This window comes from Electrona antarctica, assembly GCF_951216825.1.
Source record: "Electrona antarctica genome assembly, chromosome: 11".
NCBI classification, from domain to species: domain Eukaryota; kingdom Metazoa; phylum Chordata; class Actinopteri; order Myctophiformes; family Myctophidae; genus Electrona; species Electrona antarctica.
This window is the reverse complement of record NC_136792.1, coordinates 16,264,584-16,281,723: the sequence shown is the minus strand read 5'-3', so window position 1 is coordinate 16,281,723 and position 17,140 is coordinate 16,264,584. Positions and strand designations below refer to the sequence as shown.

Sequence of the window (17,140 nt, the reverse complement as noted above, 5' to 3'; positions counted from 1 at the left end):
TCCTGACCTGAAAATGTATTTTCTGTTTGACAGAGAGAGAGAGCAGAGAGTGAGTGAGTAGAGTGGGAAAAAAGTGTGTGTGTGTGTGTGTGTGTGTGTGTGCGCGCACTGTACAGTTGTGCACGAAGAATTACAAAATGAAATAGATTCATGATTTAGTTTTAGTGCAACGGTTTCGGTTTCCTTGCGGTTTAATAGAGGTTTGACTTGGGACTGGACTGGCGCGCGGAACATCGTCGTACGACGACGTATTAAACAAGGAACATAAAAGGAGTTTTATTTTGAAATAGTCGAACCGGAAGTATTTTTGCTGACGCAGCTCTGGCGTACTTCCTGATCATTTGACAACATTTTACATTACATCTTACTGTTTAAGAAAAGATACGGACTGACCATAAGGAAATACATTTTAGACGACTTTAATGGTTGTTGACGTTGCTAAATTCGACAGATGGTAAAAAAAGAACACCTCATATGCTTAGTATTAGACGTAGTCTAACCATAACGGATTTGTTTTTTCTTAATCGATGGAAATGATGAGGACATGTAGTGCTAAAATGATTTGAAATATCTTTGACTTTTAACCTGGATAAACATTTTCTCTCCAATTCTATTGGGGTTTGATGTCGTATAGGCTGTAGGTGTTGCATAACATTCTGAATGTATAGTCACTGCTAAATAACTTGACTTACTTTACAAATAAGTTAGAGTAACGTACAGTACGTGTCACTTGTACACGGCCGGGTTCACGACAGATACGCTTCTACAATGAGTTTCTTCAGCTTTGGGCAAAGTGCAGAAATTGATGTTGTTCTGAATGATGCTGAAACGAGAAAGAAGGCAGAACACAAGACTGAAGATGGAAAGAAAGACAAATACTTCCTTTTCTATGATGGTGAGACGGTTAGTGGTAAGGTGAACGTGACACTCAAGAACCCTGGAAAGAGACTGGAACATCAAGGGATCAAAATTGAATTTGTTGGTCAAATAGGTGGGTTTTATGTCAAATTATTACGATTTCAGAATCTTTGAATATGATTACGAACCCCCTATGTTTCATTTTACAACCCTAGAAATAGTTGTTGACAATTCTTTGTTTTCCTTTCTAGAGCTGTACTACGATAGGGGAAACCATCATGAGTTTGTTTCTCTGGTGAAAGATCTTGCAAGACCTGGTGAACTAACTCAGTCACAGACCTTTGACTTTGAGTTCACTCATGTGGAGAAACCATATGAGTCCTACACAGGCCAGAATGTTAAGCTACGGTAAAGGAGTCAAATAAATACAAATGGTTTGCAGTCAGTGCAGCTTTAGTGTGCTGACTTTCTCTTTGTGTGTACCACTGACTTCCATGTCATGTTTACATTATTCAAAAAGTTTATAAAACCACATACATCCACACAACAGCAGTGCTAAATAATAGAACTCGTGAAAAATAAAGGCAGCACACCGTATAATTATCCCATGAACATTTATTGGTTTACCACCAAAGTGGTAAACCGATAAATGTTCATGGGAGCATTATCTATTGTGCAGACTTTTTCCTGTTTGCATTTTCCTCAGCAAAAAATAAGTTAATAATCCAACCTGGCTGTTACTGTTTTACATGCATGTCTGTTATGATGGACACTGTTGCAGCAGTTTCTCTGAACAGTTCTGTTCCAGGTGATTTATTTTGCTCATTATCTCTTCTTATTATTTTCAGATACTTTCTGAGGGCTACAGTCAGCAGAAGACTGAATGATATTAGTAAAGAGATGGATATTGTTGTCCACACACTGAGCACATACCCAGAGCTCAACTCATCCATCAAAATGGAAGTTGGAATTGAAGACTGTCTCCATATTGAGTTTGAGTATAACAAATCCAAGTAAGTCTTGAGAATATTATGCACTAATAATTGCATAACTTCACCACCAAAGTCACTATATACAATTTGAGAATAGTGTAAATTGTTATTATAATTAATTACCTCATAACTTCCTTTTAGTCAAATAAAATTACCATAACGTTTCTGATGCCTATTATGAACTATCCCACACAGGTACCACTTGAAAGATGTCATTGTGGGGAAAATCTACTTCCTTCTCGTAAGGATTAAGATTAAGCACATGGAGATTGATATCATCAAACGAGAGACAACAGGCACCGGACCAAGCGTATACCATGAAAACGACACCATAGCCAAGTACGAGATCATGGATGGTGCACCGGTCAGAGGTAAATGACCTTGTAGCGGTTCAAAAACACAGCATGATAAAACAAGAACCAATACAGTAAAATCCTGTGTTAATTTAACCTTGTGTAAAAATGGACGCATTTGTAGTCCACTTAACAGTTAAATTAAAACGAAGGATTTTACTGTGTAGACTTAAGGTGGCCTTACACTAGCCGATAATCGGGCATTTATGACGCTCGGGGGGTGCCCGACCGCTCAAAGCGCGATCGGCCCGATCAACATCAAGAATGTTTGATATTTGCTCTGCCCCGCTCCGATTATCCTGTAGTGTGTGGTGCTATCAGATTTCAGATTGAAAAAAATCGGCTAGTGTAAGGCCTCCTTAAGAGTCAAATATTTTTTGATTGAGGCTTATGTCCTTCCTTAACCCATCATTACTACTGAGTCTGACTATGAAGATGCAGTGTTTTCACCAACCTCACTTGGTTTATTGTATTCATTTTAAGGAGAGTCCATTCCAATTAGATTATTTCTGGCTGGCTATGAGATGACTCCCACAATGCGAGACATCAACAAAAAATTCTCTGTACGCTACTACCTTAACCTTGTGCTGATTGACGAGGAAGAAAGGCGCTACTTCAAACAGCAGGTATTTAATTCAAATGGGCAAATACTCTTTACATTCCAAACATCAAGGATAGCCTGAGCAAGTCAAATTAAGTTAATGTTATTAAACATGAGTCTATTCATTTATTTTATCTTCATTCTCTTTTAAGGAAATCACACTGTGGAGGAAGGGAGATGTGGTGAGGAAGAGTATGTCTCACCAGGCCACCATCGGAGCTCAGCGGTTTGAGGGCTCTGCTGCCAATGAGAGTGCACTGGAACAGGCAGCAAGGGAAGAAAGCGGCTAGTGTTATCATCCTGTACCGTTCTCTTTTAGAGCTTCGTCAGCATCTGTGAAGGAATAGAGCCACCTCACAATATCAGATAAAGTAGCCCTCCTTTGTTATGGCTGCTGAAGAAGGGAGGAAGAAGACAAAAGTGAACAATGAAAAGTCGCCTGTATCAGCCATTTGCAAGTGGCCTTACTGGCCGCTGCAAGTATTTTCCGTCAACTTTTTTTTTTTTTTAAATCAAAACTAAATCTTAACTAAATCTGTTGACCTTGTGTGAAATATCACAAAAAAGGTATTGCCTCATTTTTATGTGATCAACATTTTGTTTGTCTCAATCCATTACACAATAATGCTTTGTGTATATTAACTTTTATCAAACTCAGATTTGTGTGAATATGGTATTTGTGGAATTTCAAAGAAATGAAATTAATTTCCAACATTCCACATTTAATCAAAGGCATTCCTAACATTCTTAGGAAATCTGAAATGAAAACGTTGCACTGCTTTATCTTGAAGTTAGTTAAAATTAATTTGTATTGAGAAAAAATGATTAATGGGAAGTGGGCCTCTGAAACAATGATTTTTTTTCCTTTTATGAGCAAGATGACATAATTATCCCCTAGATTCTATGACCTGTAAATAAGAGCAGCTATATCAACTTGTGATTGTCTTGTGCCCTGTTGACCTCCTGTACACATAATTATGCAGTACACACAGTGCCACAAAACAACTAAATATTAAGTTTCACATGCTTTACCTCAGCATTCCAGTGGTGTTATAAGAGGGTGTAAAGTACTTGTATCCGGGGTCCGATAGAATAAGTCTTGTGTATCCTCCACATTAGAGACTTGAATGTTGTGCCTAAATATATCTAGCAAACTAAATCCTATTGCCTCTAACATCATTTTAGACTTTTAACCTGAGATATGTACAGTAGAACTATCTTTTGTGGCCAATTACTAATCATCCATTGCCCTCTACTGAAATAAATTGAAAACCTTTGACTAGCTAGTATTTGCTGCTCAATTAAAGTGTGCATCAGCTTACAGTTTAATGCTGGAAAAAAAATGCAATCTGTCTAACATTACAAATAGTTTTAAACATACCAAATACAATTGTAATATCTCATTAACATTGACTGACCACTAAGCTGAAAGAGTGACATTTTTGTGCACAACATGAGTGTATGGTGTAGGTGCATAGAAGATCCTGGGTCGACAAAGAACACCCACACGTCTTATTCACTTGCAATTCAAATTTAAGTAATTACTGTTAATTTATGTTTCAGTTCAAGGACCTTCGTCAGGTTATCTTTCAAATGTTAGACAACCTGATGAAGGTCCTAGAACCGAAATGTGAATAGTGTTTTAATCTCAAGTGAATAAGACAAGTGCAGTTGTACAGACATTAAAATAAATCACTCGTAACTAAGAAATCACCTTTAATAATATTCTTTAAATGTTTATTAAAAAGGAAAATACAAATGAGTATTTGGTTTAACATTTGTTGCTTCAAAGCATCACTCCACAACCAATTTTTTCACAGTGGATCTTTATCCTCCAAACTCAGGACAAAGTTAAATTCCTCTGGAGGGGAAAGACAATGAGGTTACTGTAACTTACTGCTTACCACTGTCTACCAAAGAGAACAATGTGAAGTAAGACAAAGTTAAGTTACAGGAAACTTTAAAATATGTGGTCCAAAACTACACTACATACCATTGGTGAGAGGCTGCACAGACAACCTTGCTCTTGTGAAGAGAGCCATGTCCTTCAGGGGTCCTCCGTTGGCCATGTGCTGCAGGTGATATTTCTTAAGCTCAGCCAGAGAAATAAAACGTGCTGTCATTCTTTGGTATTGCACATCTACCTGAGACAGAAAAAGCAATATAAAAAGGTTCAACCCTGATCAACTTGATTCATATCTAAAAAGTCAATGAATTACAAAGGTCACTATTCCATAATTATTTTACCATGCTCCATTTAGGGTTACTTTGCTTGCTGGATGCATCAAAATGGACATCTTTCTTGTCAAATTGAGTGTGGTCCACATAGGCTTCTTTCACAATCTAGAAAACATAATACAACTGACCTGCAACATCTGTGGCTTTTACACTGCTAGTGTCATTTGGAAAAGACAGACTTACTATCATGATTCCTGCTATTCCAGGTTCCTTGCAGTTGCTGTGGTAGAAGAAAGCTAGTTGCCCTTCTTTCATGTCCCTCATAAAGTTGCGGGCCTATAGGATGACAATTTTGGAGACATGCACTTTTACCAGGGAGAATAGAACCAATGATTATATAGCTACAGTATACCAACCATAAGGCACCCTCAGAGCATTGTTTCCTCAACTGATCATACAATTATTGTCATTACAGTACATGAATCAATGCCTTAATCTACCAGCAGTAGGCCTACCTGATAGTTGCGAACACCATCCCAGCATCCAGTATGATTGGGAAGAGCCTTCAGGTCCTCAATCCCAAACTGTAGAGAGAACCAGCAGATATATTGAGCAAGTTCTAAAAACAGAGGCTAATTTCAATGTAAGTAGACCTGAAAAGGTCGGTGCCCGACGGTCACAGTTCTAGTGTAAAAAAAAGAAAGAGATTTGACCCTCCACCATGGTGCATTAGGCTTTGTTGAGCGTCACAATTCACCATATTCACACAGCGGCCCCTTTGCACTTCCGAGTGCCAGCCAGGGTACTGAGGGTAGAATTTCTTCCCAACCCGCAAATATGACGTGAGAGCAAAATTGCCGTTGTGTGAATATAGTCAATTAGCCCGTGTTCGGAGGAGGGAAGGGACTGCACATAATGTGCACGTGGGGCGGCATCTGTCAGCAGGTGGTGTTGGGCGGTAGGACCAAGACGAAGGCTCTACGGGTCCTCCTGGTGTGGGGCTCCACATTGGTAGGTGTAGGTGAGTCAGTAGTAGGATACAACAGCAGTGATGTGAGGAATGAAAAGGCATAATGACTAAATTGGGGAGAAAAAGGGGGTCAAAAGCTAAAGCAAAACAAAACAATGATTCTGAAGTAGGGCTGCAACTATCGATTATCTTAGTGATTATTCTATTGATTACTTTTACAATTTATTAAGAATATTAATGTTTTATAATCAACTAAATCTATTATAAGCCCTATACTTTGCCAATCTACAAGCTCAATGCGTGTGATGTAGATGTAGATTTGTTATTACCGGTTAAATCTATTTGTTCAATTAACTCACCCCTATATCAACAAGTGCTGCTTGACGGAAAGAAAAACAATACTTTTTATGTTGTCAGTTAGCTACTGTACCTTTACATCTATTCCATTCTCAAAGCGACTTTCAGGTTCTGACTTCATCAACCAGTGACAGTACTGTGGTTGTTTATCAACTTCTTTTGTCTTCTCCAGCGTTCTGGACTCCTCGGAAGATGAAGCCTTCCTCTTCCTTGTTGTTGACTTTGTAGGGATCTCTTCACTGTCATCTTTTACATTAGGCTCATCTATGACTGTGTTGTCAGGGAAAAAGCACACAGTTCTTTGGTAGGATAATTCCAAAATAATCTGTCAGTCAGATAGATTCATTCAATTGTTTTCTCAACCCAGCACTCACCTGACTTCTTTGTGACCCCTCCTCGGGCTCTTGTCTTTGGTGCCATCTCTATATTACAAGAACATTGGATGAAAACATCAGTAGGGTAGAGGGAGGCCGCATAGATACCCACTTCATATGTCTGTTAAAAATAAGATTGAAAAAGTCTGCAACAGATTCAGCTACCCTGCCCCCGGCCCTGGGGTAGCCGCAATTTAATTGCAATTCTAGATTATTTTATAATGGGATGAATCTAGAGTTGCAATACCCTCCATTGACCTCATCCAAATTGCTTTTGCGATGTGCGTGACATCATCATCAAACCAGGAAGTTATGCGGGAACGCCTACTGAGACTCTGAGAGCCAAAAAACTATTTTCTGGCCTTGACAGCCCATACATCCAAACAGAAAAGTCCAATATGATTGCATTAAACTATATTAAACGCCGTTAAACTCACCAACATTGCAGCTGTAGGGAAAGCTTGAAGTATCCTCTTTCAAACTGCAAAGCGATGGTTGTGTTGTTATGAGCTACTTTCTGTCAAGAAATGTTGTGCAGGTGAAGTGTTGGAGTTCGGAAGCACTCGTCGAAGTCACTGAACGGCCCTGCATACCACCTGTTTCGAATTTGCACATAATGGAGGAGGCAGCAGCGCAGCACGACCCGTTAATAAAAACGAGTGCTTCCAAACTCCAACACTTAGAAAAACCTGCACAGAATTTCTTGACAGAAAGTAGCTCATAACATGTCTACGGTGGATTTTTATCAAACAAACGCTTTGCAGATTGAAAGGACAATTCAAGCTTTCACTACAGCTGCAATGTTGGTGAGTTTAATGTTGTTTAATACAAGCAGATCGCAAAAGCAATTTGGTCGAGGGATGTGGGCACAGGAACTGCCTGTGAGCTCTTAAACTATGTATGCTGTTACGTTGATAAACACAATACACAATTCTTGTAAACAGTCAGCTAGAGTGATTCGCAAACACCCTCTATTTGAGTTTCTAAATTCTAAAAACAATAAAACAATACAACTGATAATTTAGCCTATGCATAAACGATACCTTTTACACTCATCCACTGTACAGTCCACACTCCCGCGGTTGTGACGTCAGAACAGCACAAAATCAGAGCATGCGCTTTGCCTTTGTTGTAGTGCGCTCGTTTTAATGTACGCCAGTCCCGATCTCGTTGTTTTTGTTTCAACTCAAATTTACAAACATGACCGACGTTGATACATAACAGATTATTCGTATTAAGATGAGCTCATGAATAGTTATATGACTATGAGCTCATGTCCCGCCTCAAGCTCTGAATCTGATAGATGTCATAGCCATAGTGTGGTAAAAGCGTTTGACGTGTGTATGGCGTCTATGGAACTACATTTCCCCTGAGCAGCGCGGTGGGTGACGTAAGACATACAACTGCCTTACTGCACTAAGGTAAAGATGGCGGCAGCCAGGACGTTAGCAAGAGTTGTCAGACTGAGGTCCTGCATAGGAAGAAACCAGCGTTTAATATTTAACAACTTGCAGAGACGGGGAATAGCTTCATGCATCGACCGTAAGTCCCTATAGAGAGGTATTGCAAATAAGCTTTATAATTGAAGATGACACTTGACTTAGCACATTAATTGCCAACTGAATTGAATGGCCACATTGGTCATATATTCATTCGAGAAACTATAATAATAATTTAATATACAATACTACTGCTGGCTTGCAATATGTTGCACTTTTTGTTTGTCATTGGTTGACAGTTGTCCTCCCTCCAGACCCACCCACTCAGAGGCTGCGTTGCACAATGCACACCTCTCTTAACTCTCAATATATTAATATGTCACATTACTATGAGAGGAAAGGAGAATGCCTAACCAGAGGCCCCTGATACAAAAGATGAATCAAGTGAAGTGAGAAAAGTGCTTAACAAAGTATTTTGTAACGGTTATGGTTTTTGTAGCTTCCCATGGACTCACAGATGAACAGAAGGAGTTTCAGAAGATGGCCTTTGACTTTGCAGCCAATGAGATGGCTCCAAACATGGCTGAGTGGGACGAAAAGGTATGGCAGTAGTAGTACAAGACTCATGATGATTCAATATATGATTATAATACTGGAATAATGCAATTTTATTTATAGCAAGGTTGTTACACATTGGCGCCACCCACTGATGGCAGTATTGAGCTATCTATGATTTAGCTTGTTTAACACCACCTACAGTTACAAATTGTCCCTAGTTAATGCAAGTAACATCTCAAAGCTATACAGGAGTAGAGTGAAATATTTGTAATTATTGGACATTGCCATCAGCCTTAATTCACTTACATTCTTTTCTAAGTTTGACAGAAGGCATTTATACATTCTGTTTGCTGCAAAATGTACCATCTTGATTCATTAAAGATGTGAAATATGTGATTTTATTTTAGGAAATATTTCCAGTGGAGACAATGCGGAAGGCAGCCCAATTGGGGTTTGGTGGGATCTATGTTCAACCGGAGGTGGGAGGATCCGGTTTATCTCGTCTGGACACATCAGTGATCTTTGAGGCCTTATCCACAGGCTGTGTCAGCACCACAGCTTATATCAGCATCCACAAGTGAGATACAAATATTGTTGTCAGCTTAGAGTATATCAGCATCCGCAAGTAAGATACAGATATGTTTGATACAATTTTATTTATTTATTTATTGGAAGGTTTCTTTCAATGACAGATTTTCTTTGTTTTATTTTCCCTTTTGTGAATGTAGGTACATTAATTTAACATTGCAGTGCACACACAAAAAAAGAGTTTCCCCCTCCTTTGTAGGTTGGTGTGGTGGTTGTTAGCTAAATTCTTATCTGATGACAAATCATTGGTATGTTTCTTTCTTTGTAGCATGTGTAATTGGATGATAGACACATATGGAAATACTGAGCAAAGGGAGAGGTACTGTCCTGATCTCTGCTTGATGAAAACGTTTGGTTCCTATTGTCTCACTGAACCAGGTTAGTCTCTAATATGGCACATAACCTTAGATTCATGGATCCTCTTGCTCATAATTAAGGACATAATAATCCCATTTGAAATGTTGTTAAGGGGCTGGCAGCGATGCAGCATCACTTCTCACTACTGCACGACTGAATGATGACCACTACATCTTGAATGGTTCTAAGGTACTTTTCCTTGAATGGTTCCTTCCTAGGTACAATGTATGTATACGATCATAATGAACCATATGCTACTAATCTCTTCATGTGCTTTTTGTTAGGCATTCATCAGTGGTGGTGGAGATACAGATGTATATATAGTGATGTGCAGAACAGGGGGGAAAGGAGCCAAGGGCATCTCTTGCCTGGTTGTAGAGAAGGGCTCACCAGGACTAAGTTTTGGCAAGAAAGAAAAAAAAGTAAGAAGGCACTATTGTTGATAAAATACTGGGTATACTCCCGTAATCCCGTATACTGTTGCATTTGAGAAAGACAGTGCTGTCTTTGTGCATAAAATATATAGCATTTATTGACCATGTGTACCTACTACTACTACTACTACCCAATAGATACAGTATATGCCATGGATAATATCCACTAGATGGCAGAATTTGGTCATATTCATGGTTCAGAATAGAGGACTATATCATATTAATATTCTCTCTTCAAGGTGGGGTGGAACTCTCAGCCAACCAGAGCTGTGATATTCGAGGATTGTCCCGTTCCAGTGACCAATCGGCTTGGTCAGGAAGGACAGGGTTTCACCATAGCTATGAAGGGCTTGAATGGAGGCAGGATCAATATTGGTGAGGGGGACAGATTATGAAAACGCCAGCCATTATCAACGTTATTGTTTTGGTAATGTTACATGTACTGTATACATGTTCAGTAAATGCTTTCCTTGCAAATGAGATGTCTTGCAAATAGACATTCATTTCCATCGTTAAAAACTAGAGATATTCATTGTCTCCACCAGGCCAAAGGCATGGGAGAGTATGTTTTGCACGTGTGTGTCCGCCCGTCCGTCCGTCTCGATGCCAAACTGTGCACACACTCCCTGGATGCCAACGACGAACCGCTGCCCCAATTTTTCCACAACGGCCTGTTATAGCGGCACCATGAGGCAGATTTTTGCAAAACACATTTCTTTATATCACTCGTACACATTTTATCCATACGTCACGCAAATCGGTATACACCATCTCTATAGTTATGTGATCAACACGGACCTGTCCACTTCCCCATATTCCATCCCCATTGGCTAAGATTGCCTTCCACGGTTTGCAGGATTGGTCCGTTTTGAAAATGCCTCAAATCATGAAAACGGAGGCACAAATTTTGCAGGCACATTCCCACTATGCAGAGGAAGAAATGCCACTTGACATTTTTTACATCAGCCTTATGGTGGCCCATTCATGTTTTAACCTTTTACCTATAACTGCGCCGATCTGTGTAAAACTTTGTGCACACACCCTAGAGGCCAAGGAAAAACCTTTGACCTACATTTTTCACATCTGCTATTTATAGGGCCACCAAGAGGCCGAATTATATAAAACACATTTTTGGATATTACTCCTTCAGATTGTATCTAAATCTCACGCAAATTGGTCTGTTTGATTTCTCATATTCCATCCTGATTGTCTAAGATTGGCTTCCAAAGTTTTCAGGAGTTGTCCGTTTTGTAAAAAATGGCGCAAATCATGAACACAGCGCCCGATTGCGGTGAAGCTGCACGCATATTCCCACTAGGCTGAGGAAGAAATCTTACTGTCGCGTGTTGCCGTTCTCTTGTACTTGTACTACTGTAATTCCCACCACGGAGTACCCTTGCATCTCGGAGGACAGGCAAGACGGGCAGTGTCGGTAGGCCAATCGGAGGCAGGCGGGGCGTTACCATGTCTATGCTCGGACGTATGGCGTGCAAGTACTGCTACTAACGTCTATTACAACTGCTGTTCTAAATCCTTTAGACCCGTTATTGACCTTATACCAACCCCGACATACATACATACCCAACCGATCACCAAACGTACCTTGGTTACGTCATCAGCCAATCCCTGATTGGCCGATGGACACCACTGAGTCACCGACATATGCAGCCGATTACACTACTTGCACACTCTGCTTGCGCAAGTAATTATCAAAACCGTGTTTACTGTGAATGTGAATGTGTCATTCACTGTTTTGAAGGTGTCCATCGTGAATGTTATATACTGTAATATTAAGTCTTAGCCTTTCAGATATCACCAGAAGTACATATCTAGATACATGTCTATAAATCTTTTACTTTGACTTCAAGTTATTAAAACACTTCCTGGCACTCATGTCCACAGCTTCCTGTTCTCTTGGTGCAGCGCACGCCTGTGTGCAGCTAGCACGTGATCACGTGTCGGTACGCAAACAGTTCGGAGAGACGCTCTCCAACAACCAGGTAATAACCAATCCCATCATTAAAGCAGTCAACGTAATCATCCAAATACTCCTTAGTTACTTTAGGCCCAGTCAACATGGTGTTGCTGGTCAAAAATGAGTTATTTGTCGTCTTTCTGTGTGTTCTCTGTATAGTTTCTACAGTTCAAGCTGGCAGAAATGGCCACCAAGCTAGTTGCGTCACGTCTCCTGGTGCGCGAGGCTGCGAGAGCACTCCAGGAGGGCAGGTCTGACGCTGTCTCCCTCTGTTCCATGGCCAAGCTCTTTGCCACAGATGAGTGCTTTAATGTGAGTAACTCAAAAATAATTTCTACTGAGTAAAGAAAATAGATGGTAGATGGTTCCTTGTCTATTACAACTACAATGTGTAATGTTTGAATCTAGATTTTAAATTTGTGCATCTGTTCACATAACAGATATGCAACCAAGCTCTTCAGATGCATGGTGGCTATGGTTACCTGAAAGACTACGCAGTACAGCAGTATGTCCGTGACGTAAGAGTACACCAGATTCTAGAAGGTGAGCATTTTGAAAAGCTAGATATCATGACCTCACATGAAATACACAGTTCACATGAAATACTACTACATATGGATTTTCATTGGCTCTAAGGGATTTTCAAGACTTAATACTTGTGCAATTCTTTTCTCATTTTCTTTAGGAACAAATGAAGTGATGAGGATGATAATTGCCAGAAGTCTGCTGACAGATGTTTGATGATTACATTTATTCCATAGACATTTAAATAATGGACCTCCTCTTTATATAGTGATGGTAGTGGTGGCCTATTGTGAAGGCTTTTACTTTTGGTTTGTTACTTTTTGGATGCATCCCAAGTCTCTTTATTTGCATCCACATTTCCCTCATCATGTGAGGAGAAGAATGTGAAGTGAGGTCAGTTTCTTACGGCGGCACAGCTGGATCTGCTGCCAATGTCTGCCGTTACTGTTACTGTATTGTATATTCACACTGATACAAATGGTAGCCCCCATCCCTCCTCGCTCCTCTGTGCAAAAATAAGTGCTTTGGGATAACTTTAAAAATGGCACACCAGAACAGCTTCAAGCAAGGTAATAGTAAAGCAAATATAAAATAAGAGACTTGAGATGTACCATTTAACTGGTTTCCTAATATCTGCAGGTAGTCTCTCAAGACACGTGTACTGTATGCTTCCACAATTTTCAATGCTTCTGCCTAACTTCTGTTTTGCCTGTTAATTTGTGTAAATCAAGGGTCCCTGAACTTCGCTGCTGGTCTGTGATGGTTCATTTGACATATTATATAATATTCATGATCGAGACCAAAACCGTCCTTCTCACAGTGGGTGCACAATCGCATAGTTTCGCTGTCAGTGGAGTCAAGCATTACTTCATGAACCCATGAATTGCAAACTTCAATGAAGAAGGAACAAAGAGTGGAATTACAAGTCATAACAAGAGAAGAAACAAAGGGGAAAAAGTCATAACAGAACCCCAGGCTGCCTATGTAGCATTCGAAGATTGTGCAAGATATACAGTAGGTTGGTTTGAGAGACTAATCCAAAGGTACAGAAATATTAGGCTTTCAAACTTATTAAAACATAGTTGATGTAGTTCAGATAGAGGCGTCATTTGGGTCCCCAGGGTTTGTTTCCACACCTGTGTTTTTTCCACATTCAGTGCTTTTATGCATATGTTCACCACCTCTGAAAATGTTTGCAGATCACATTTTTAAACAGTGCAATAATCGTCATTGAATAGTTTTGACCTAAATCCATGCCCATCCATCTACGTATCTATGTGACTGATATTGTCTTGTCTGCAAGCTTAAATCTATTTGCCTGCTTTTCTCAGCATTTGGTAGTGTTTATAAAGCTGCTCATTGAGATTTGTTTCAGCAATTTTGTCAAAATTGTTTCTCCACACTAAAGTGTCCTTTATTTCTATCTGATTGTGGTTATTATACTTTAAGGTGGCCTTACACTAGCCGATTCTTTTCAATCTGAAATCTGATAGCACCACACACTACAGGATAATCGGAGCGGGGCAGAGCAAATATCAAACATGCTTGATGTTGATCGGGTCGATCCCGATCGCGCCCCGAGCAGATCGATTGAGTCGGGCACCCCCCGAGCGTCAAAAAATGCCCGATTATCGGCTAGTGTAAGGCCACCTTTACTGTTACAGTATGTTTGTTGACTTTTGTAGGCCCTATGAAAAAGTGTGAAATGCACTGTACTGTAGATGTATTTGAGTGCTCTTTGGTAGCACTGTGGTGTATGTACTCTTATGGCATCATGGTAATATGATATTGCAATGCTGTTTTGAAACAAACCTTATCGCACTCCAATAAAATAAAATGTATTTTTATCTCAAGTGTTAAACTGTAATATCGCAGAAATATTCATTTTATTTGGCACAGTGTTTGATATTCATTAATTTTAATCTTGTGTTTACATGATAGTGTATATGAAAAACGTAAGTGAAAATTCTTGTAACACAGCTGAAGTGACTATAACTCTGAATGATTCAAATAATGGTAACTTGAGAATGGTGTTTATTGAAAAAGTCCCGGAACTCTAAATGGCATGAACTAAATATAACCATCAAACTCAACAGTATTACACTTAAACATTTCCGGTACAATGCAACTACCATAATGGGCAGTGTGGATATACATATGACCTCATAAGTACCACATTGACATTGGCCAGTGATAAAAAGGAACCCTTAGCAGATAGGGATACTTGTCGCCCAGCCCGTCATTGTTGATAAATAAAACCTGACAGGGTGATAAGTAATCACCATATTACAAGGCTACTTAATGAATAAATAAATGGACCCCAAAGTAACAACAAAACAAAGTATTTCCTTGCTTACAGTAATGGAAGTATTCCACTGTGTTGCACTGGGTAAACAAGGAAGTGTTGATCAAATAGAATAAATGTTCGGTTACTGCATTGTGTATTTCTCATTTCAAATGTTTTCAAAAGCATTCTTGAGAGCAATGTTAAGCTGCATGACATTGTGTGTTTACATGCCTGTCATGTTGGATACAACATAAAATCAAGCAGAGCTGATGGGTGCTCAGAGTCTTTGATTAGACACTGACAGCGGCCTGTTAGAGCTGATCGGTCATTATCAAGAAATAAGCCTCTGAATTCAGCGATTGGCCAATCAGAATCAAGCATTCAACCAAGCTGTGTAATAAACACAAGTAACTATCAGTGAATGCCAGGCGCCAGCCGGTGTTTGAGAGCAGAGGTAACCAATTTTTAGATCCTACCGTATGAAATACCTGAACAGTGGTTTTGCTGTATTTTTGCCCTGAGAGGTCAGAGTGTCAGATATGACCACTCTACAGTATAATATACATGGCAATACAAGTATGCAATGTGTTTCTGATTATCCTGATTAATATGCAATTTTATATTATAAAAACATCACCTGTTGCAAAACGAATTCAAATGAAATATCCAGGAATAATGGGGAGTTAATTCAATTCATGTACTCATGTGGCATATCATGTACATTACAGTAAATAAATACCTATATGTAATCTTAACAGTGCAAAAGACCATTCTGAAAACCTGTTCATACAATTATAAACCAAATATATAGTATTAAACAGTAGGCAATTCTCTAGTAATTCAGAATCCAACAACATTATACATACAAACAGGACTGGAGTTTGTATGATTTGACCAAAGTTAAGTGTGAGATATTTTCCTCTTCTTTCTTTAACAAAAAAAAAGTGCATTCCATTCCAAGGCATTGTGTCTCTCCATTCTTAAACAGGCTATCATTGTTTATTTTATTTAAAAATGTCAAAGGTGTTAAACATCCAACTCCTCGCGGCTACACCAGTGAGCCAGCTTGACTCTTAGTGGGTACCGTCACGGTAACACCTCCCATATCTGTCAGAGACATGCAGCTGATTGGTGGGGACACGGTGAGGGGATGTGGCACCTGAGGTTGGGCCCCTTCAGTCCTGATGGGGGTGGGGGGCCTTGGCCTCCGAGGAGTGTGTCGGGGGCCACCATTCATGCTAGGAGGCCTGAGCTTATGCGACGGGGTGCTATTGAGGTTGTACCCCGGGAGTTCTTGAAGAGGGTTGGTTTCACCAGGCGGAAGCTGGTAGGCATTTTTCATAGAGCCCATGTCAGAGGATGACACAGGGGAATATGGGTAGTGGAAGTTGGGTTGATGGGGGTCTTGGGATTGAGGACTTGTGCCAATAGAAGACAGCGTGCCATTCTTGGAGATAACGTCTGAGCCTGAGTTACTTTTTGCCCAAGACACTCGTTTAGGGGCCTGAGCATCCTCCCTGTGGTAAACCCAGACAGAGAAACAGGGGGAAAGTCAACAGATTTAGACATAAAAAGAAAAAAATCATATATGATGTTGTCAAATCGGAACAAATTATTCACTTTCAACACAGAAAATCTCACTTGATCTCATTGGCAATCTCCTCCTCTGTGTCCCTATTCCTCCTCAGTATGAAGATAAGGAAAAGTAGCATGGCCACCAGTCCCACAATGGACCCCAATGTAGCTACTGCAATCATGCCTGTATTGGAGGCTAAAGGACAAGAGCCAGAGGGGGTATGCTGTAAAACCCAGAGTTGGACCCATATGCAATTTTACTGTGCTCATTCTCACTATCAAGAATCACAGTAATAATGTTCAAGTGATCTACTGTACATAGTACAGTAATGACATAATTCATATGGCTTTCTTGTTAGCATGTACGTACATGTAATAACCTCCAGGTTGATGGAGCAGCTATCAGAGCCAGCCGTGTTGCTAGCTCGACACACAAACTTCCCTGACATGTTCTTAGTCAGGTTGCTCAGCCTGAGGGTTCCTTGTCTCTCATCTGTGAAGACAACCACAAAGTTGCAAACACTTTAGGTCCATTCCAGCTGTTTACGATAATCCACAGTAACAGACAGCAAGGGTTAGGCTAGTACAGAGGTTCCCAACCACTGGAAATACTTGTATATTAAAGCTCTGCTGGACTGGAATCCTGTAACATAGGACACGCTCCAGTCACTGGCTCACACTAAAGGTCCCAACACAGAGTTGGGGAGCCTTTTGTTTTA

At 40.0% G+C, this 17,140-nt stretch overlaps 4 protein-coding genes across 8 annotated transcripts in view; 2 read left to right on the top strand and 2 right to left on the bottom strand.

The window, feature by feature from the left end:
- Positions 1 to 307: 307 nt before the first annotated feature.
- LOC306932252 (vacuolar protein sorting-associated protein 26B-like) lies at positions 308 to 4,086 on the top strand. Its single transcript, XM_079513977.1, has 6 exons — positions 308 to 991; positions 1,110 to 1,266; positions 1,707 to 1,871; positions 2,046 to 2,221; positions 2,687 to 2,829; positions 2,957 to 4,086. Exons 1-6 carry the CDS (start codon positions 769 to 771, stop codon positions 3,092 to 3,094), a joined length of 1,002 nt encoding a protein of 333 aa, XP_079370103.1. The 5' UTR covers positions 308 to 768; the 3' UTR covers positions 3,095 to 4,086.
- A 149-nt stretch (positions 4,087 to 4,235) lies between these two features.
- Positions 4,236 to 7,882, bottom strand: thyn1 (thymocyte nuclear protein 1). 4 transcript variants are annotated; one of them, XM_079513978.1, is made up of 8 exons: positions 7,727 to 7,882; positions 6,684 to 6,731; positions 6,383 to 6,579; positions 5,498 to 5,566; positions 5,226 to 5,318; positions 5,052 to 5,147; positions 4,798 to 4,948; positions 4,236 to 4,665 (listed from the first exon to the last, which is right to left on the bottom strand). In XM_079513978.1, exons 1-8 carry the CDS (start codon positions 7,737 to 7,739, stop codon positions 4,619 to 4,621), a joined length of 714 nt encoding a protein of 237 aa, XP_079370104.1. In that variant the 5' UTR covers positions 7,740 to 7,882; the 3' UTR covers positions 4,236 to 4,618. The 4 variants fall into 4 exon arrangements, with proteins under 4 accessions (XP_079370104.1, XP_079370106.1, XP_079370105.1 ...); XM_079513980.1 differs by having other exon boundaries at positions 6,684 to 6,804; positions 7,727 to 7,801; XM_079513979.1 differs by lacking the exon at positions 7,727 to 7,882 and adding an exon at positions 7,121 to 7,230.
- A 180-nt stretch (positions 7,883 to 8,062) lies between these two features.
- acad8 (acyl-CoA dehydrogenase family, member 8) lies at positions 8,063 to 14,412 on the top strand. The gene is made up of 12 exons (XM_079513976.1): positions 8,063 to 8,225; positions 8,622 to 8,722; positions 9,088 to 9,257; positions 9,537 to 9,646; positions 9,738 to 9,814; positions 9,910 to 10,047; positions 10,299 to 10,434; positions 11,962 to 12,059; positions 12,194 to 12,346; positions 12,475 to 12,577; positions 12,720 to 14,008; positions 14,224 to 14,412. Exons 1-11 carry the CDS (start codon positions 8,111 to 8,113, stop codon positions 12,773 to 12,775), a joined length of 1,257 nt encoding a protein of 418 aa, XP_079370102.1. The 5' UTR covers positions 8,063 to 8,110; the 3' UTR covers positions 12,776 to 14,008; positions 14,224 to 14,412.
- Positions 14,413 to 14,497: 85 nt separating this feature from the next.
- Positions 14,498 to 17,140, bottom strand: part of esamb (endothelial cell adhesion molecule b) — a 59,005-nt gene continuing 56,362 nt past the window's right edge. For both annotated transcript variants that reach the window (XM_079513973.1, XM_079513974.1), the window contains exons 5-7: positions 16,792 to 16,914; positions 16,488 to 16,617; positions 14,498 to 16,363 (exon numbers count right to left, since the gene is read on the bottom strand). In XM_079513973.1, coding sequence (XP_079370099.1) covers positions 15,895 to 16,363; positions 16,488 to 16,617; positions 16,792 to 16,914 — 722 coding nt within the window. In that variant the 3' untranslated portion in view covers positions 14,498 to 15,894. The remainder of the gene's footprint in view (positions 16,364 to 16,487; positions 16,618 to 16,791; positions 16,915 to 17,140) is intronic.

What these genes read in the sequence shown, in the direction of transcription:
- LOC306932252 (XM_079513977.1), top strand. Translation starts at nt 769, where the DNA reads ATGAGTTTCTTCAGCTTTGGGCAAAGTGCAGAAATTGATGTTGTTCTG. An exon ending in TGAATTTGTTGGTCAAATAG is followed by an intron (nt 992 to 1,109) that starts GTGGGTTTTATG and finishes TTTCCTTTCTAG; the next exon opens with AGCTGTACTACGATAGGGGA. An exon ending in TTTGAGTATAACAAATCCAA is followed by an intron (nt 1,872 to 2,045) that starts GTAAGTCTTGAG and finishes TATCCCACACAG; the next exon opens with GTACCACTTGAAAGATGTCA.
- thyn1 (XM_079513978.1), bottom strand. An exon ending in AGGGGTCACAAAGAAGTCAG is followed by an intron (nt 6,580 to 6,683) that starts GTGAGTGCTGGG and finishes CTGACAACACAG; the next exon opens with TCATAGATGAGCCTAATGTA. An exon ending in AGAATGGAATAGATGTAAAG is followed by an intron (nt 5,567 to 6,382) that starts GTACAGTAGCTA and finishes TTCTCTCTACAG; the next exon opens with TTTGGGATTGAGGACCTGAA.
- acad8 (XM_079513976.1), top strand. Translation starts at nt 8,111, where the DNA reads ATGGCGGCAGCCAGGACGTTAGCAAGAGTTGTCAGACTGAGGTCCTGC. An exon ending in TGGAGGCAGGATCAATATTG is followed by an intron (nt 10,435 to 11,961) that starts GTGAGGGGGACA and finishes TCATGTCCACAG; the next exon opens with CTTCCTGTTCTCTTGGTGCA. An exon ending in CCACAGATGAGTGCTTTAAT is followed by an intron (nt 12,347 to 12,474) that starts GTGAGTAACTCA and finishes TTCACATAACAG; the next exon opens with ATATGCAACCAAGCTCTTCA.